This window comes from Mchenga conophoros, linkage group LG8 (genome assembly GCF_057382185.1).
Source record: "Mchenga conophoros isolate Kocher_MC1m ecotype Shallow Benthic linkage group LG8, M_conophoros_male_GT1.1, whole genome shotgun sequence".
Taxonomy (NCBI): Eukaryota; Metazoa; Chordata; class Actinopteri; order Cichliformes; family Cichlidae; genus Mchenga; species Mchenga conophoros.
The window spans coordinates 5,013,043-5,034,193 of NC_140533.1; the positions used below are offsets into that span (position 1 = coordinate 5,013,043).

At 40.4% G+C, this 21,151-nt stretch overlaps 1 protein-coding gene across 1 annotated transcript in view; it reads right to left on the reverse strand.

The window, feature by feature from the left end:
- The window catches only part of dnah9 (dynein, axonemal, heavy chain 9), a 180,366-nt gene extending 161,114 nt beyond the window's left edge, over nucleotides 1–19,252 (reverse strand). Inside the window, exons 1-14 of the mRNA XM_085283675.1 lie at nucleotides 18,875–19,252; nucleotides 18,027–18,223; nucleotides 17,780–17,938; nucleotides 16,396–16,526; nucleotides 16,043–16,254; nucleotides 14,198–14,431; nucleotides 13,942–14,109; nucleotides 13,386–13,502; nucleotides 13,121–13,271; nucleotides 10,500–10,614; nucleotides 10,234–10,302; nucleotides 5,558–5,684; nucleotides 5,125–5,271; nucleotides 2,844–2,952 (exon numbers count right to left, since the gene is read on the reverse strand). Coding sequence (XP_085139801.1) covers nucleotides 2,844–2,952; nucleotides 5,125–5,271; nucleotides 5,558–5,684; nucleotides 10,234–10,302; nucleotides 10,500–10,614; nucleotides 13,121–13,271; nucleotides 13,386–13,502; nucleotides 13,942–14,109; nucleotides 14,198–14,431; nucleotides 16,043–16,254; nucleotides 16,396–16,526; nucleotides 17,780–17,938; nucleotides 18,027–18,223; nucleotides 18,875–19,237 — 2,299 coding nt within the window. The 5' untranslated portion in view covers nucleotides 19,238–19,252. The remainder of the gene's footprint in view (nucleotides 1–2,843; nucleotides 2,953–5,124; nucleotides 5,272–5,557; nucleotides 5,685–10,233; nucleotides 10,303–10,499; nucleotides 10,615–13,120; nucleotides 13,272–13,385; nucleotides 13,503–13,941; nucleotides 14,110–14,197; nucleotides 14,432–16,042; nucleotides 16,255–16,395; nucleotides 16,527–17,779; nucleotides 17,939–18,026; nucleotides 18,224–18,874) is intronic.
- Nucleotides 19,253–21,151: the final 1,899 nt, after the last annotated feature.

Here is a 21,151-nt window from a genome sequence, read left to right on the forward strand (position 1 = left end):
GATGCCCAACGGATTTACTTTACCAAATTGACCATCCCAGCCTTGCCGTAATGGTCCATTTGATTCACCTTTTATTGTTTATTTTATTTTCACTTACTGAATATGGGACAGACTTGACTGGGGGAAAGAAGGGGAGAAAGAAAGAGGGAAAGAGAAACAGCTGAGAAGAGGGACGGGGGAGAAGGGCAAAAGACAAAAAGATTTTATCTTATCTTATCTTAGAGGCTGGGGTCTACCACACCAGATGATGACCCTGACAAAGGCCACAAGCTGAAACGCGTTGGTCAGTTAATAAAGTTGTTCCTCTTTACTTTTAAGTGTTGCTGGAGCCCCTGCATTGTGAGTTTCTCATCGTCTCCATGCACCTCGGAAGTAGGTGAAGTTGTGCCAGAAAATATTTGCTGCGGTCTATCACACCAGGCGAGACCCCAGGTGCAGGCTGTGTAAAGATGCCCTGGAGTCAATCCAGCACATAACAGCAGGGTGCAACATGCTACCAGGCAGGGCATACATGGAACGCCATAACCAAGTGGCCAGCATAATATACAAGAACATCTCTGTCGAGTATGGCCTGGAACTCCCGAGGTCAAAATAGAACACAATCCCCCCAGGATGGTTGAGAATGATGGAGCTAAAATTCTGTGGGACTTCCAGACACTGATGGACAAACTGGTGACTGGTTAACCTCCAATATAGTGGTGGTGGACAAACAGTGGACGATGGCCACAGTGATAGATGTTGATATATCAGGAAGAAGGAGTACGAGAACCTCAAGAAATACCAAAGGCTGAGAGAGGCACTCAGGAAGATGTAGAGGGTGAAGGCAAAACTTCTTTCAAGTATGCTAAATTATCAATTTGTGAAGCCAAATATAAGCCAGATTTTAATAGACTGTTAACATGACCCCACTCTATATCTCTAAAACATTTTATCTTATAATTAATTTAAAACTTTTCATTTAAAATTAATTCAGACAGGATGATGATACACAAGTACCCAAAACAAAAACTACCTAAAAACATAACCGCTTTGGCGGTGGTGATAAATTCTTTACAGGACTTTATAAACAGAATAAAGGAAATATCACACGGCAAGAATTAATATCACTGCTTAGCAATCAAGATGTGAACACAGTGTAAATTATTAAAGTCTGTGTGCAGGCATAGTAACCAACCTGGCAACCACACTGTCAACAAAATCAAGGAAAGCACTGCTTGCCAAGAGTAACACCAGCATAACTACAAATGTATATGAAGTGAATCAAGTGACTTTGGACAGAGCTAAGCCAGACCCCCTGCTCTTCGGTTAACTCTATAAAATGCTGTGCAGTTTTTGGTTCCCCTCAGGAATCTCATTCCTCATTTACTGCCACTGTTTCCACTCTACGTTAAATACAGAGTATGTTGTTAAGATGAGGAATAAAAAACGCTTTTTAATACCTGAATTATATTAAATGTACTTGAAAACACAGTTTCTCCATCAGAAACGTACATGCTGTTTTTTTGTTTTGTTTTTGAACAAGTCAGATGGAAATATTTGACTAGCTTTGTGCTTAATTTTCAATAAATTTCCGCAGCGATCAGCCTGAGATATTATATAACACTGAGTACTGCATTGTTTCTCTTTTGTTTTGTTTGAACAAAGCTCAGTAGCAGACATCTACTTAAAAATCTGTGTTTGCAAAGATGCAAAGAGCTGTGATTGGTCAGCACCGGCTTAAATACAAAGAAATCTGCTGCTTTTCTTTAAGACATAAATAAAAACATTGCCACTTCACAGTATTTCTACACATTTGTCTTCTGGGTTAAATTAAAGTAGATAAGTAATGAAATGTCAAAATGATCCAACATGCTGTAACAATGAAAGAAGGAAGCCGTATCATTGCTGCAAAGTGTCGGTAAAAGAATGGAAAACACAGTTCAATCATAGACGTGATGTCCATTTAATGTTCCAGTGTCATGGTCCTGGGCCATGTGGGCCCAGTATTCTTAGTTTCTTGTATTTTTGTATTTCGTACCTTATTTAGGTCATGTTTCCTGAGTTGTCCTGTTATGTTGTTCCTTATTTGACTTCCCCTTGTGACTTTTATCCCCTGTGTGCCCCTCTATGTATCTGTGAGCCCTCATCTCCCCTCCTTGTGTTTCATTCCATGTTTCCCCAGCCCACTATGCCAGTGCTCTCTCTCTCCTCCTGTTTGCACCTCTGTGTACTTCCTGTTTTACTTTGACAGTCTCCCGTCAGTGTTGTTTACTCCTGCCTTGTCTTGTTATGTTTATCTGTGTCAGCTGTGTTCCCATGTGTGGCCACTTCCCCTGATCATCCCTCTTGTGTATTTAGTCTCTGTGTTTCATGTAGTCTGTGTCGCGTCGTCTGTGTTACCACCCCCTGTGTTCCGTATCTCCAGCCATAGCTTTTCCTTAGTTTATGTCCAGTTTAGGTTTCTGTTTAACTATTACTCTTATGCTGCCCTCACTCTGTTTTGTTCCTTTCATCAGCCAGAATAAAAGGCTCGCTTTTGTTTAACTCCACTCCTGCATCCTCGCTTGTGTTCGCTCCTGGGTCCACCACACACATTTCCGCACGGTCTGCCTCCGCAGACCGTGACATGCAGGGATGTTATCAGCACTGAACTCTGTCAATCTCAATACTCACAGAACACTTAAAGAAATAAAAGTACTGGTTTTGCATAATTTCTTCAGCAAAGTGATGCCATCTCCATTGTACTGTGCTGTCAGTTGAGTACTGTCGTAACTAATGTCACTAGACTGACAGCAGAAATTGACATATTTAAATGTGTCATTTGTCCGGAGCTGTATTGGCTACTAATCAGTAAATGTGCAGACCTTGGCTGTTCCAGTTCAGACTGTCCTCTGCCTTTCTGAGCTGAGCGTCGATGTCGCTGAGCTGGCCCTGAATCAGAGGACGTTCCACATCAAGCATGGAGTGCACCACCTGCAGCCAAACAGCAGAGGAAAAAAAGAGAGAGACCTGATTTTCTGCTCCCACTAAGTGAGTACAGAAAAATCATTTAAATATCATTTCTACAAAAAAGGCCAAGCACAAGCCCAGAGCGTCAACACGGCATGTCGTCCTCATTATAGTCACTATTTCTGCATTGTTCCATGCTGTCATGACTTAATTGGACTTGAACTTTTGCCTACCTGAAGCACTGGATTTCTACATTTTTAAAAATGTAATCATGTCGTTGAGGTGGCTGTAATACGTGTAGTTGAGCTTTGTGTGGCTGAATTAATTACACAACGAAACTGTATACTGTTTCATGGCGCATTACTGAAACTGCTATTTTGCCCTAATGCTTAGTTCTTATTAAAACTGTGAAGGTGTCTTTGATAAATACAGACTATGTACTCAGTAATTCAGCTAATAAATACATTTCTGAAATAATCCAGCAAAGGCCTGTGTCAGTGTTTTGTGGGATTTTTTTCCTGTGTCTTAAGGACGTGACTTTCAGATTCTGTGCATTTGCCAATTCTTTTGTCCTCCACTTGGCCATGTTTTTAAAAGACACGCTGCACACTGTGTCAAGATGTGCCAAAGTCTTTGCTAATAGCTCTTTGGGAATCACCTTGTTGGTGCAAAAACACGACTTTTCCCTGCCAGAGTTTGTTATCTTTGGCTTTTATCATAGATTCAGCTAAACCTCAGAACTGTGGCTCACGACTTTTGCACATGGTAAATAATTCTGTATATTTTTGATAGTGCTAGTCTCCAAAAAGATAAGGACATGTCAATTGCAATGTGCATGTCACAGAGCTATTCTTCTCCATTATCTGATAGTGCTCCACCCAGGCACACTGTCCTGTCCTCATAGATTATTTTACTGTGTTAAATAATTTATATGTTAAATAATTTGAGAGGATAACTTCTCATCATATCCAGCCTTGATGGCATCATGTCAGCCTTATATTTCTATTCTATTATATATTATATATGCATTCATAATTTCTATTGTAGTTATTAACAAGTTATTGTAAATTCTATTCTTTGACATTGTGCTTGAAAATCATGTTCCTCTAGATGTTTCCTTAAGATTTCTAGCGCCTTCTTCAGTGTCACCCTCTATCATGCAGTTTCCTCTGAGTGACTTTGATGAAGGTCAAATCTGACTGGAAACTTTTGCTGGAGCATTTCTACAAAAGCAAAGCTCGTGTGGTAAACTGAGTTGAGTACCTGCTAGCAGTGATTCACGAACAAACAAACAAACCCTGACTTGGTGCCAGGGTTTAGACCAGGGCTGTTACTGGCAACTAATATACTGAATATTTATGCTGGAGAAAATTTAAATTATGGGAGGCACTTCAGAGCTGCAAATGAGTGGCATTTTGCTCTATGCACAGCAGTCACAGACCTTATCAGACTAATCTGAAGTGTCAGGAGACAAGCAAATATACAGCTGTTAACTGTTTAAATTAAAGCAGACGCGTACTGGTTCATCAAGCTGTCGTCTCCTCGTTCCTCCCACCTTACTTGCTTACTTCCTGTCACAGAGCGAGAAGCTATACTGTTTTTTCTATTCTGCTTTCAAGGAGCTTCTTTGTTTTTTAAAGTGGTCCAATTCTCTAGGACTCCTGAAGATGCTAAAAAGCTTTCTTTGGACATGGGCTCCTCAGGCCTGGAAAATGTTCTACAGCACATGACAGGATTCATGTTCGGGGACTGCATTTCAGGTCTTGGAGCTCTTGTCAAAATTGACGGAAGTATAAGGAGGAGAAATAACTGAGCTAAGCCATATTACACAAAAACTGGACATAACCTATTAAGCCCCCAGCGGTTTTCTGATCTCCACGACTCCTCCCTTTTGCGCCCATCTTTGGGTGCGTGGGTGCTTAAAAGGTTAATAGCAATGATGAATCCAAATTTGAGGTTTTTGGTTAGTATCAGAGTTCAGGAGCGAGGTATAACAGAGAATGTAAAGCACAGTGGTCTTCAAAAATCAGAACTATTCCTAAAGAAATCACACGAAGGCTTAGAAGAGTTCAGGCTTTGTTGAAGAATAACGGTGGTCACTTTAAAGCTCATCAGAATATATTTATTTTTTTGCAGTTTTTTGACGATAAATTTCCACATCACAGTTTGAAAACTTGCAACCTAATCTGATCCAACCTTATTATATCGGTCCACAGTGAGTTCAAGGTTAGCCACATACTGCCACAGCTGCCCCCTGATGGTGTAGATCTGCACTGCAGTTTCAGGGATGGCTTCAGTCTGTCTTGCCACTAAGTACTTCACCTCTCTAAGCACAGCCGCCAGCTAGGAAGAGATTAAAAAGTACATTAGAAGCACTGAAACATATATCAAGACATTAAAATTGGTCTGATCAGATAATTTTTTTAAAATTCACGATGTTAGAAAAGATAAAATCACTTTGGCCCATAATTATAACCCATTATATCATTTCAATTAAAAACTGAAATACTGACCATACTAATGAGGAAGATGAAAATAAATTAGCTTGATATATCACCACTCTAATATATCTCATTACAAAAAGCACAAGCCCATCAGCTTTTCAAACTGTGTGGGAGCTAATGTAGACCTGTGGGTTAAAGTTGACTGTGATCAGCTGAGTGTCCGGGTCCCGTTTGATTAACGGCAGGCTGAGGTTGTACTGAGAACTCTCACCAACAGTCTCTGTCCATGTCTCAAACAAGCTGGTGGAATATCTAAAACAGCAAACAAAAAAGCAGACGCGCGATGACAATCGAGCAAAAGTTATTACAACAGAAAAACAAGTTGCACTTTTACCATCAGAGTATAACATTGTTTCAAATTCCCATTACCAGGGCCAGGTTTTTAATTTAAGGCCACCGGCACAAAAATGTCTCATATCATGGAAATTAACATAAACAGCAAAACAAGAGGCTAAAAGGCATATGATTGAGCCATTCTCCCATTTCTCCATGGTTGTAAACAGAATGAGAGGCGCGAATCGCTCATCTGCATCAAGCACACAATAAGGATAAAGGGAGAGGAGTGAGGAGGGTTAGATCCAGGCGTGCGGGGAGGTAATATGAGGATAAACGCTGATTCATCTGCAAGAGGCAGGGAACAGACAATATGTCAGGGCTCTGTACAGCTATATCAATCTGTAAATAGCTACGATTATGATGAGAACTTCAGTGCGCGCTGTGTGCTCCTTATTGGATTTCAGCTGTGAGCTTCATTTCCTGATAGTGGCACCGCAGACGCAGAGGCAATCAAATGCTTTGGTCATGGTCATAAATCACACTACATTTTGTCTGTGGGGGTAATGAGTGAGGATGCCCATTCTGTTCCTGACTAGAATGTGTATAATAACGGTGGCATTCATCGGAGGCAACGGCGATGATTATTACAGCATAACAAGGGCTCTAATTTCTGATGGGAGTAAATTGAGGGCAAAGAACTGGTGTTGTTCATCATCTCATTACTGTGGTTGCAGGGACATGAAGTGAAGGAGTGATATTAAGTCTGTGAGGCATAAGGAATGGGCTTCTGCATGGGAATCTGTAAGTGTGTGTGGATTTCATTCACGTACTACCACGCATACACGTGCACACACACATCTACACTTCCGGAGCAGTAAGGGCTGACTATTCATTCCACCTTTTCGAACGTTTCCAACCCTGCTGTGATCATTTTTTATCCTTCACCAATTCAAAGTGGAAAAACACAAATTTGAGAACAAACATGTGGCTCTTTAATGAATTTGTTCAAATAATACTTTGATAGACAAATGTTTTTCAGTGTATTTTAAGCTAACACACAAATGGGTGGAACCTTTTAGCCTGTTTTGTCTGTTGCTGTACGGTTAACCTTTACTGCACTCAGTAACTGCTGCTATTGTAAGCAGTAGTCTTACATTGTAGCCCAACAGTAAACAGAAAGATGATCCTTTATGGTGGCCCACCTTCATATAGCAGGCTAAAGCTCCCCGATTCAAAGATACTGGAGCCATAGGCACTATCTGCAGACTATCTTTAACAAGCATGTAGCAGCAGAATTCCAATCTATGTAGTCTACATAAATACTTAGGAAGTACTAAATGCACGGAGGGGCTCTGATGAAACGATGGAAAGCGTCACTATAAAGACGGAGGTCTTCGTAGGTACAATATACCAAACCTCTGAAAAAAGATGTGAACATAATTGTTAAAGAAAATATTTTACTTCACTAAAATAAAAATAAAAACTCAACTTTTGAAAAAATAAAAATAAGTGAAATTGTTAGTTTTAGCATCTGTTAGTTTTAATGTATATTAACTTATTAACAACACAGGGTGCAGTTCACTAACATGTTATTTGTGTTAATTTTAAAAGAAGCTAATGCTGTTTTGCTGCATAATGAAACCTTTTTGTGGCAGACACTGAGTTGTCACAGCAGTAAATTTAATTAAAAGCAAACTGAGAATCATGATGACTCAGTCCCACTGAGTTAGTATGCAAAAGAAGTCACTCTTTAATATTAATCACACTAATGCTATTGCAGCATATCCAAACGTCTGCTGTGGAAAATGTTCATGAATACAGGTTTAAAGGTCCTGTAAGCCGACACAGGTGCTTTCAATTATCCTGCATAATTAGACCTCACTTACTCACTTGCACTTACAGTACTGGGCAAAAATCTTGAGCCACCCCTCATTTCTTTACATCTAACAAGCATTCCTAACAAAATGTTAGGAAAACTGAAGGTGCAGCAATGGGTAAACATATATGGAAATACGGCACATAAGGGAGAAACTGAGTCTGTATAATTCGAACAACCTTGAAAGTTCATAATTGGTATGACTATCTTTATCCTTCAACACAACCCGAACTCAAGCTTTCTTGTAATTAATTTCTTGTAAAGAAAGCTTTACAAACTTTCTCGTAATTATTTAAGTAGTCTTCAGAAATAGTTTCTAGGCTTCTTGAAGGACATTCCAAAGCTCTTCTTTTGATGTTGGCTGACTTTTGCTGCCTCAGTAATGTTGAAGTTCAGGCTCTGGGGAGACCGACTTCATGTTTCATGGTGTCTTTTTCTATCTAAGTATGCTTTTACTGTATTCTCACTGTATTTGCAATCATTGTCATGCAATGAAGCCATTCCCAACCCCTGTTGAGGTTAACGTACCGCTGATTTTCAGATGGTATTGGATCAAAGTCTGATTGTTTTATTTGATTGTAGTGTGTTCACAATCCCATCAGTTTTGATAAGAACCACCCCAGCAGCTGAAATGCAGCCCCAAATCATGACAGAGTCGCCACACTCACTGCTGAAAGTCTCCTCTGACCTCCTACTGACAAAGATTTAAAACAAAAATGTGAATTTATTACTCCATAAGAGCTGTTCCCACTGATTTTTAAACCAGTCCTTGTGTGATTTGTCTCTTCATCATGTTGTACTTTATTATTAAGAACGGTTTCTTGACAGCCACCTTTCCACTATGACCATTTCTGATGAGGTTTTGGGAAAAGGTGGATGGATCAAATGAAGGTCAAGATTCATCTCTTAGGTCATCTTTTCTGGATTTTCCCTCCTATTTCTTGAGGACATGACTTTCCTCTATCAGATGCTGTAGGTAGCTTCTTCTTCTTTTGTCCTCCACTTTCACCATTTCACTTTCCTCAAACTTATCATTTTTTGTAGATTCAGCTAAAGAAATTGGATTTTGTGTGTTATTGTGATATTAACTGCTATTAACAAAGTGTCTAATGATTTACACTCATGCAGTCTAACAAATCCTGCAATAAATGCTCCCTTCATGAAAATTTCAATGTGTTAAACTGTTCAAGAGAAGTCTTTTGCTCAAATGTGTTATGTTAAAGTGTTAAAGTGTATCTTATCAGGTAGATAAAATAACAGGAAATTAAACAGAAATTTAGAGTAACACAATCCAATTCAACTGCATTAGCTAAGCTAACTAACCTGGCAACAGTAAAACGAGAGAAAACATGTTGATGGTTTGCAATTATTATTTTTTTTATCTCTGTGATGTTTCTTTGACTGGTGTAGCTCAGTTTGATTCCATCCAAACAGCATTTCCTGCCGTGTACCAGGTGGTTGTTGGGAGCCTGAAACCCTGGGACCCTGATCTCGGCTTGCAATGGGGTGTCCGTCCTCTAGGGGATCAACTGCCTGTTGCCGTGGACATGGGCGCCCCATCTAGGACCTCTCTCTGAGATGTGTGGCTTTAGGTCTTCAGTTAGCTCTCTGCCTGCCTTTGACTCCTGGGAGGGTGGTATTCTGGCTTCCAACCCTCATTTTAAAATATATTTCGTGACAAAGACACAAATGCACTCACACTCTCTCAGTTTCTCTCTCTCACACTCACACACACACACCACAAGAAGATTGTCGGCTTATGTACCTGTGCATTTTCGAATGCCTGTTGTATGTTTGTTTGTTCTTACAGGTGTAGCAGTTGGCAATACATTGTGCATTACTATTTTAAATTCCCTAATCCTTTCCCTCTCTTTTGTTATTTTTTTCTGCCTGTACTGCCTCAGACATTGTCATACTATAGACCACATATACAGTGTAGTAAGTGAAATAACATGAATAGAAATAAAGAAATAAACAGATAAACCCGGAACAAGAGGAAAAGCGAAATGTGTTTGGCACAACGGTGTATTTAAATCATAATTGTGATTGCGAAATCTGCCAGAACACAGGACAGGATTAAAAGGAAACAAGCCCCCCTCCCCACCCCCCCACCCCCCCCAAAAAAACAAAACAAAAAACTAACAAACAAACAAACAAAAAACCCCAACATATCCTTCCCAGTGGGATGCTTTATCTTGCAGGGTTTGATGTTGGATGCGGTCTATAAGGCCATTTCTCACTTGGCATCAGTAAGCAGTGACAGGGCATATGGGATTATGGGAGTCCTGCAAAATAATCTGCAGAGCAGCGCCACAGTAATGAGAACATAAATCATGCCCAGAGCTGCATGTCTACATGTTATTCCACAGGGGCTGCTTCATAAATTTTCTACACTCAACTAACAAAATCACAAACGCTGGGTTTAAGAAAGGTTGGCATGAAATTACAGGGAAACATTTACATTTCAAAGACTAAAGCTAATATTTAATATCTGCCTTTATAGTATTATTATGCACTCCAATAAAATGGTGTCATATTCTTTCACTGTCTATTCTGTTTAATCTTCCTTTCTGTTCTTTTATTCAGTAATACATACATCTCAGCATGATGACACACAGTGTAACACGCTGAGATAAGTGCGGCACACACCTGTCCAGCAGTTGCATCATCTCCTCATACTTCTGGATGACCCTGGCTCCTTCTGCAGTCTCCAAGCACCTGCAGAGAAGATGAAGCTTTACAAGCCATGCAAAGGGTAGAGCCAATATCTTTCCAGGGTCCAATATTCTAAAGCCTCATTTTTATGAGGCCTCTAAAACTGCTCACAGAGTGATTAATTCATACTGAGACCACTGGAAATGCACGGCCACATCAACTTTCATTTTTTAATCTGCTTTATTTGAAGTGAGACTCACGGATAGGTGAGGTGTCTGAATTTGAAGAAGGGGGTCTGGATGCGCTGCTCCACCTCCTGGGCCCATCTCAGCCCTCCACCTACTGCTGGCATATTCTTATTCACTGGAGCTGAACCTGAGGAGGTCAAACATCATCACATAGAATTACACAGATAGGCGGTTTTATGCAAAGTTTGAGCACCCTTAGGCAAATGACATATTTTGGTCATTTATGAAGAAGTAAATAAATACAGCCTCTGCAGCAAACACACATTAAAATGAGCTTTTTGAACTGTGAATTAACATTTAATTCACAGTTTCTTTTTATTTCATGGAGGGACGAAGAGCAACTGTGACATGTGCCAAACTCACGGTACACTGCCAAGTCAGTACTACCTTTTGGCAGCTTTGTTTTTTTAGCACCAAAACTTTTTCTCATCCACTGCTCCTCACAGATGACTTCAAGTTTATACAAGCTCAAGACCGTTATAGACCTCCTTGCTCTGAATACATAAATGAGTTTCATTCAGTTTTATTAGTTATCTCTGATTATAGTAAGTGTTTAATGGTGAACCTTAGATTACCTATATTTTCACACTCATCCCTGCATGTTGATGGCTCAATTACCTCAGCAAGTACCAGCAACTGGATATACATGTACATGATTAGGCTTCATCGGTGGAAATCCTGAGCACAAGAACACAGCTACATGTGTGATTAAAATCTGCAAAAGACACCTCAAAAGTTTTTCTTTTAGGAAGTAACTGATGCTGGTAAAAGAGAGAGCAGATTTCTCCTATATTGGCTTCCCTTCATTGGCTTCCTGTTAAATCCAGAGTTGAAATCAAAATCCTGCTCCTCACATACAAGACCTTAAATAATCAGGCCCCATCTTACTTTACTTGTAGTACCATATCACCCCATTAGAGCACTTCGCTCTCGCTCTGCAGGCCTACTTGTTGTTCCTAGAGTATTTAAAAGTAGAATGGGAGGGAGAGCCTTCAGTTTTCAGGCCCCTCTTCTGTGGAACCAGCTTCCAGTTTGGATTCAGGAGACAGACACTATCTCTACTTTTAAGATTAGGCTTCAAACTTTCCTTTTTGCTAAAGCATATAGTTAGGGCTGGACCAGGTGACCCTGAATCCTCCCTTAGTTATGCTGCAATAGGTGTAGGCTGCTGGGGTAGTCCTGTGATGCATTGAGCATTTCTTCTTCACTCACTATGTGTTAATAGACCTCTCTGCATTGATTATTAGTCTCTGCCTCCCTTCCACAGCATGTCTTTATCCTGTCTCCCTTCTCTCACCCCAACCGGTCACGGCAGACAGCCGCCCCTGCCTGAGCCTGGTTCTGCCGGTTTCCTTCTGTTAAAAGGGAGTTTTTCTTTCCCACTGTCGCCAAAGTGCTGTTTGTAGGGTCTACCTTACAATATAAAGTGCCTTGAGGCGACTGTTCTTGTGATATGGCGCTGTATGAATAAAACTGAATTGAATTGGTACTTTGCATCATTACCACAAGCCTGTCCGATTTCAATTTCAAGATTTCTGCATAGAGATTTCACAGATAGCTTTTTAGTTCAATCCATTTTTTCCTTTCTCTAACCCAGCCACAGACGGTCAACAAACCAGAGTACCCTTACCGCCAGTCCCAACCTCACCTCCTTTTATTTCCGCTAACACATGATTTTGAACTTAATCAGTAGTTTTGGACTTCCTGATCACCAGTCTGGCTGATCCAGACGTTGCATCACCATAGCTCATTCCAGACAGCAAAAATTCCAAGGTTGAACTGTAAAATTGTTTGCTTTACCAACAACAACAACAAAAAATGTACTAAATATGTAATTTTCCCAAATTTTAGATACTACCAACATTCAGAGAAAAGCTGAACTAAAAAGGCACATAACTGAGCAACGACCACCCAATAATGTGAGATCCCCTCATGTCCTCGTCGTATAGTTTCCATATGCTAGATTTGTCAGTACACTATAATCTATCAAGATTATCTTTAAAGTGCAAATTTCAAAAGACTGCTGTTTCCTCGTGACCTCATATCAGCAGCTGGGAGGAGCTACACTGGGGATTACATGATGAACAATTACAGGGTGATTCAGCTGCCCTAATTAAGCTCAGTATGTACACACCCACACACAGGAAAATCATCTGTGTGGGTGGACTATGGGTGTGTGGGGGTTTTAAGGGTTTAAACTCAGCAAATTTCCAAAGAGCTTGGTCGTTTCAATTAAGAAGTTTTTAAATCAAGAACACTCCACATTTAATTCCTTTAGAAACTTTGACAACATCCTTGAGGGGTTGTAATGGATCTCACTCTTCACTGATCTCAACCTTTTTTCCAACCCCAAGCAAAAGCAGTTTTATGATGTTTTTCAACAGGGAAAGACAAGTTCCCCTTGAGACTCAAATTTAAACGGTGTTTACAGCTAAACTACAAAATGAAGTATATTTAGGTGTATAAATGCACCTTAAATATAGAGTTATCATGGACACCAACATTAACTGCTGACTGTGTCTTTCTTTGCAAGTTTGTGAGACTAAAAAGTGGCATATTCTTTAAATAAACACCATCATAATGTTGTTTATAATTAGACTTTTGTGAAATAAAGACTTTGTCGTGAATCTCACCCCACTCCTCAGCAGCTTGAATGTGTTTGTTGTAGAGAATTTTACAGCAGTCCAGCTCCTTGTCAAACATAGACACAAGCAAAGGGTATTTGTCCAGAGCATCTGTAGCCACTAGCGGGCGCTCCAGCAGGCTGCCAAACATGTCCAAAACCTGCAGACAACAGATATGCCAAAGGGCTTAATGATTATGTGTGTGTGTGCACGTGTGTGAGTTTGGGCGGGTGGGTGTATGCATGTGTGTGTGTCTGAGAAAAAGATCCCAGACCTTAAAGGCGTGCTCCAGACCGAAGGCGTCATCAAAGGCCTGACAGAAGATAGCTCCGAGTCTTCGGTCTATGTCATCCACCTTCAGTTTAAACTGCCTCACGTCTTCTTCAAACTCCTGCAGAGGAAATAGCTCAGCTACACCAACAGCCAAAATACCAAACAGCAGTGTGATGTAATGCAAAGCCAGCAAAGCATATTCCTTTTCACAATTCACTGACTCAAAGCCATTCAACAATTTGCGATTCGAGATATTCAAGTTAAGTCAATTTATATTTGCTTATAGGTCTCAAAAACCTTGGATAAGCAAACAGTGACATTTACAAATAAAATACTTTATTGGCAGAAAAGCAATTTGCTCCACCGATGCTGGGCGACCACGCTACTGTGCTGTTAGCCAGGATAAGAAGAAGGTATAAAAGCTCTGCTGGGCCTGTAGCCTTTCATATTTCATAAAGCCCTTTTAAAAGGAATTCACCTTGACAATGCTCAGTAAAATAAGAGAGCAGGCAAGTGAACTAGAGCCCCATATATCCTATGATCATAATCATTCGTACCATGTTGTTTACATCCAAGCAGTCATAGGGCTTCTCTGTGAAGAACTTATACGTGTCAGTAAATTCCTGCTGGAGCTGTTGGACTTGCTGGCTGAGGGCTCGACCTCGGACGCCTCCAATCTCCAGTTTCTCAAGCTTCAGCAGGTCGACAGCTGTTAACAAGATATCCTGCAGAGAAGGCAAGCTCCAGTCAACTGTCATACCAAAAATGCTGGCATTTCTCCAAGAGGTGCTGAGAACGTATTTCCATACTCACCTTAATGATTTTGACTCTGTTAACAAATCGGTCAAGTCCGGAGAAAATCAAAAGAGGGGAAAAGTCCCAGGGCCTAACCAAGCTCCCGTTCTTCTGGTACTGCCTCAGATTGGCCCGCCGGTCCTCATAGGTGCTCTTGAAGAGAATCAGGACCTCCAGGGTGGTCTGTATTTTCTGGAGAGTCTCAGAAACCTCTCCTCTCAGAATATCTTCTGGTACTAGATAGATGCGGGCCTGATAAAGGAGAAACAAGAATTATCTTTTTTTAAAAATAAGATTAAAAAAATATGTGATGGGTAATTAGCGTTTGTGTTTAGTGGCATCAGTGGTTTTGTTTAATAGGCGAGTACGGGGAGTGCAACTTCCTGCAAACGGAGGAATCCAGATGGACCTCCTTATTTATTCCTTGTCTTCTGCTCTACAGTCAACTGTCATCAAACAGTTATGAATAAATATACATGTTTGTCAACCAATAGTTTAAATATATATATTAAACCACCAGTTGCCATTGAAAGCATTAATTAAAGAACTGCAATGTACTGACGTAGAAATGCATCTACATATGCACAGAGCATCTGAGGACATAAACACAGAGACCCTTTTATAGAGCTGAGGACACTCAGATCTACAATTCCAAAGAAAACTACAGCACTTCAAACCTTTTCTTTCCTCAAAGGCATTAGATAAACATTTCTCAGCTGCAAGATGTGTTCAGAATTCTTGTGCCTATCACGGTAAATGGAGCATCAGGAGAGAAGAGCTTCTCTAAGTTGAAACAAATCGTCAGCTATCTGAGCACAGCACATTCTCGGGGCAGACTGTGCAGACCTGCTGTTCTATCCATTGAAAAGGATGCTGCATCTAAGATGAATTACACAGCTCTTACTGCTGAGTTTGCTGCAATGAAAGCAAGAAAAGTGACTTTCCTGCATTTTATGTGATATCGACCCTTTCATCTAACTCTGAGAAGAAAGCAAATAAGCCTGTTCCCCGCAATGTTAGGCCATTAAATAATAGTGTATTTTCACCAAATCTTGAAAATCTGGGTTGTTTAATGGCCAAATTTCACTACTGAGTTTTAATATTATAATCATTATATGGTGAATATTGTTTCAGGTGGTGATAAGAAAAATATGCAACAGCAAACAAGAAGATAGCCCAGACAGAAGCATTGGTTGGTCTCTGGGATCTAGGCCAAGTTTGAAACTGCCATGTGCAGTGTGGGCACTTAAATGCCATGGGACACAGTGGCAATCTAAAGACAGCCTACAGCTCAGTGTTTCCCAATGCACAGCCCAGCAGGTAAACGCTGGTGGCTGCCAGGTCTTTCCTGGGAAGGAGTTTCTGGTACATTATATATTTTTGGCTGTAAAAACAGGGACTTGCTTCCAATAAACTTAACACAATAAAACAGAACAGTTTGAGAGCATGAACTTTCATGGCTGAGCAGACAAAGAAAAAAGTTCCACCTACAAACAGGAAAAAAAACTCTAAGAAGAAAATCACCCACCCACTTCGCAGTGACAGGTGATCCCTGAAAGCGCAGTTCAGAAACACTGCAGTATGACTACTTAGCAACACCGACTGCCCAACTGTAACCTAGCTGTAAAACACATTCACTTGCCTGTCTATAGGGGATAGTGTGACACGGTTTTGTTTGATTGTTAGGGTTTCTTTCTAATATTGTGTTTACCTGGTAATATAAAGTGCCTTGAGGCAAAAGTTGTTGTGAATTGGCATTATAGAAATAAAACTGAATTGGATTTAAACTGAACTGAATTGAATTGTGAAGACAAAAGTCATTTCAACAAAACATGCAGACAAAGAGCAGAAACTGCAGCTGACCTGCTGTATGAGGAGGTTACATGTCTCCTGCAGGAGAACAATCAGCCGTGCTGGAGTGTTGTAGTATCTTGAGTTTGCCCACACCAGACATACTGTGTGCATTAAAGGGCCGATTAGACCCTTGACAGCAGGAATCTCCACATTCTCCATGTCAGTAAACAGAGGCTGCAGGGGTCTCAGGTAGGTGCAGATGTCTTCTGCCTCCTCGAGAGCTGCAAATGAAGATGTGATCAAAGTCAATTTGACCACAAGTAAAAAGATAAAGCATCTTGTTCTTTGGCCCTTAAAGAACAAAAACATATTGCATCTCAGAAAGCAAACTTCATTAAGTTTATTGTCTGTTGTTAGATTACCTGCAAGGACATCCTGCTGCATGTTCATAAAAGCAGCATGGTAGCAGCTCTCCACAGCCTCCAACAACGCTGCCATCTTATTCACCTTGCATGATTTTAACTGGGAGTGGATGCACTTAAAATCTGCATATCTTAAAGAAAAACAAGGGACGTTTATGGATCTATTTAACTGCAGCTTCCCAGGGGCCTGAATCACTTCTGAAAGACTGCAAAGAATGACTCAGAAAGTGTAAAACTGTTCTTAAAAACCTGGAAGCATTGCCCGGTCAGCTGTGTTAACAGCAGGTTACTGCAACAGCAATCGCAGCAGAGGTGAAGAAGAAAAATCACAGAAAAGAAACTATTATTAATGCGGTTACAAGTGAAAGGTAAACATCTGATTAGCCTAACACAACCAAAATGTTTTACTAATTTATGCCTCGAATGTTGGACAAATCTTATCTGAGAAATGACAATTACAAAAACCATTCTGGACCATTTGGAAACCAGACATTAGCAAAACCTGGTTCACTGCACATTTATATGCTAATGTCAATCACCTTCAGCATTCCAGGCTTTATAATTTATTCCACATTTACTGGGACTATAATTCATAAAATATACATTATAAAATATTTGAATTACAGACTGAGACCCGAAATTCATCCAGAAATTTTTACATAGATTGGAACTGAAGGAACAAATCAAAACATTTTCTCATATATTTTCCTTAAAGATTCTTTAAAAAGCCAAAGGGGTTGCACCATCAAAAAGAAATGCAGATTCTCTGTTCTTCTTTCTTTTTCATTTGTATTACTGCAGTCTTTACCTTACAATATAAAGCGCCTTGGGGCAACTATTGTTGTGATTTGGTGCTACATAAATAAATAAATAAACTGAATTCAATTAACGCAGGGTCAGTGTTAATTTTGTAGCTACAGACTGCACAATATGAACTACCATATGTGTTGGCATTAATTTGTTCATATGAATAACATAAAAAATGTACCAAAGGCTGGTGGCATTAGAGTATGTATTTAAGAAAAAGGAACAACTTTTGTTGTTTTTCATTTTTGTCTAATTTCTTCAGTGGAAAAACAAATGGTAAAAATAGAGCATACTGGACTGCTAGCATGTAATTCTCATAAGATGTAATTCTGTTACATAAGCAGATTTGTTTCAGCAAAGAAATAAAGAAAGTACTGGGCTGCAAATTACATTGTTCACTCGACAGCACAGGCACTTTGAAACTGAAATTAGAAGCACTAGCAAAAACTTAGGTCCCTTCAGTAATTCAAAGTTGTATTATTTTCTGTGTTATTTTCTCACACTTGTGACACTGAAACAAGCACTTCTCAGAAGCTGCCACTGGCTACTTTGTGTGTGTAATAACAGAGGTGCTGACCTGTTCTTCCAGAAGAGCAACTCGGTGTGAGGTGTGGGGTTTCTGCCTTCCAGCAGAGCCTCAGAGGAGTCTTTTTTGAGGATATCACGGATTTGATGGCTCCACTCTATCACTGCAGACTCCAAGGAGTGGATGATGCTTTTATCCACTATTTCCCCCCTGTGATGTTTCACAAGTAAAGCATTTTAGAATGTATGAGTTGGACAAATGATGCATTGACACGATCCTGTCACAGCGGTCTGCTTACCTTTTGTCCGTCTCGAGGGCGGCTCGGTCTATTCGCTCCGAGCCTGCGGGAAGAGGCAACAGAGTCTTGCCTTGGATTTGGCCAGACACCACAAACACACTGTTCTTAAGGGAGTGGACATGACACTTGATATCCTGTACCACAACTTGTGGCCACTGAATGTAGTTGTTGCTGTTGGAGAGCAGTGGAGCTATAACCTGAAGGAGTTTAAAGAAATTGGAAAAATGTTATGGACTAAACTTTTAAAGTACAGAGTGACAGCAGTATTAGGAAAAGGACTTAAAGTTTTAAAAGTACTCATTTTTCTCAAGTGTGGTGTGTAAGTTAACTATAGACTGACATTAGCAATTATTTTAACCCCGTCAATTATTAACCGTTACTTGTGACAAAACTTTCAGGTCATTAGTGTTATGCATATCACTGTTAAACAATTACTTTTAGCAAACAATGTCAACCATTTAGGTACAATATTAGTTTTGGCAACGTATTAACTAATATTTTCAATTACAGATTTTAAATTACATTTTTAATTTAAGCATCATTTTTAATAACACTGACTTTTTACTATTTCAATAATTTGGCTGTTTTGCTTGGCGAGGTTTGCTTGCTGGTTTTCCCTAGAAATACCTAAGTACTTGTACCTAGTACTGAAATATGTACTGTTTTAAGCATAAAAAAGGAATAGTGCTTTGTTTTTGGACCACGATGAAAGCGGTCATTTAATTTGAACCCTCACTCGCAGCTCTGCATGCTTACTGCAGTCTAGGTAGGAGGTTAATGTACTCGGTCGTGGTAAGTAGGGCTTCATGCACCTAACAATCATTAACGTACCCTGCTCTGTGGCTTACCTCCTCAACTAGAGCAGAAAACTGGTCAAGTGGAGCATAAGACAGGTCCCCGTAAAACAAATTCTCTTTCATGGATTCGGGACTCAGTGTGGTTGTGGTTCGCTTTATGAAGTACACCGCCTTGTTCTTGGAGTCGCCAGTGAAGGAGGAGGCGGTCTGTAGCTGTCCTCCTGCAGTCACAGACACCACCAGAGTCCTCTGCTCGGCTTTGTCCAGGAACTCCTGCAGCACCTGCCTGTTGTCCTCGCTGGACACGCATTTCTGCCATTTGTCCTGTTTCAGTTTAAGAGTCCTCAGGACGCATTCCGCTATATAGTCCAGTCTCTCGTCCTCAGCAGCAGGTGACTCCCTCAGGTCCTCCATGTGCCCGGGTCAGTCACGTTGACTGTATGCACTGATTGTGTCTCGGCAACCATAGTAACGCCGTGTTTTGCATCAGGCCGTTGCTTGGGGAACATGAGCGACTTGGAGCTGACCCAGAACATCCCTCAGTCCATCCAGTTGCTGATTGACACCCATTTTCCCTGACAGGATTTCAGTGGAAAGTTTCTCTGACTGTGGCAACGACAAGCAACACACCTGAGATAAATGCATCTGATACATGTCACAAAATCATGTCAGTAAATAACTATTCACTAAAGATAGTGAATAGTTATAGAAAAATGGCCATGATAAAGTATAAACCAACAAGGGCGCACAGACGAAAGCGTCTTCATTTTAGGTAACATGTTTAAACATAGCAAAAAGGTATCAGAACCAAAATAAATTTACTGCGTAAAACATTCAAACTTCTTGTAGAGTTACTCTTTAAACAAATGTGATGTAGTAAACCCGAGCGGTATGCGTGTGATGGAAGAGATAACTGGTGTTTAAAATGAAACACGTTTGCAGATTCATAAGTTCTGTAGTTGTAGCTAATGTGTCCTGTATGTTAAAACACTTCGCATACCTATTAGTATTCGAAGGGCATCTTCCTTCGGGGTCATCAAAGACTCTGGAGTGGATGTTCAAGCTGCGCCCTGTAGGGTTAAGCTGTGATGAGCACCATTACTTTTCTACGTGAAGTCTTCTTTAATTGATTACATGCAGAGGATACAGGATGTTTACCTTCTCGAAAAATCATCACGATTATCAGCACACTGGATATGTTCGGACGAAATATGAATCCATAAGTAACCTGTATGAAAGTTACTATTTATACCCTTTAATCTAAATGATGTAAATGCTGATGGTTTTGTGAAAACTCTCGTTTTTGTCTTTGCCCTTTCGTTTATTAGGAAAGATGCGATTGCCACAGCTAACCACAAGGTGGCAACACTGCACTTACTAGTCAGAGGCCTGTTCCAAGAAGCTTCTGATTTTGTCTTTATGTTTACTCGATGCTCCACACTTTGTGCATTCCTGAGCAAAAATCTGACATCCTGCCATCTGAACAGACTGCAGGTCTGATATGAGGAAATCCAAACGTCACTACTGTACTGGTTTCTTGGAAGTGGTCTTTCTGTGTGTCCTCTGTTTGTGGGATATGATCAAACCTCACAGACTGAACGTGAACCATCGTGCTGCTGTTTGACAGGATGTGAGGCCAGCAGAGGAAATGAGTGTGTGCTCTGTTCATTATTCTCATGTGGGATGTGGAACAGGATTAGCAGCAAAATGACATCAAACACCGCCTCTGACGTCTTTTATCCTATGTAGGTGCATTTTATGCTGGGCCACCTTCAAGCACAGTGTGTGTGTAGGCGTGTTTAGGTGTGAGTTTGTGTGTACGTGTATGAATAAATATGCATGTGTGTGACCAATTGTGAGTCACTCAGACTGTCCAGAAGCAGCAACTAAGGAGTTTCGCTTCTTATGACAGAGCAAAAAGAACTGCAGAAGCCAGACTTTCCATTTCAGAATCACATGAACCGCCTGGTCCCTGATATGATGGAGCTGCTTGCTACATCCACTTGGGTGGCTGGACACTGGGATACATAAACCAGGAATGTTTCCTTCAACTGCATCTTTATATCAGCGAGGAGGATGAAAGTGAGTCTGTTACAGTAAAAAATCCCTAATGTTGCTAATCAGTTACTATTTGTTTCTGGTTATCAAGAAGGGATCAGAGTGGAAAGACAAAGAACATTCATATTTACACATTAATCTAATACATACTAATTAACATTCATTTATCTGACAGTCTTGCAAGCTTCAGAGAAAGTCTACTTTGCATTTAGAGGTTTGATCAGCTCAGGGGTCGACAACCTGCGGCTCTTTTTTGTCCTTATACTGCGG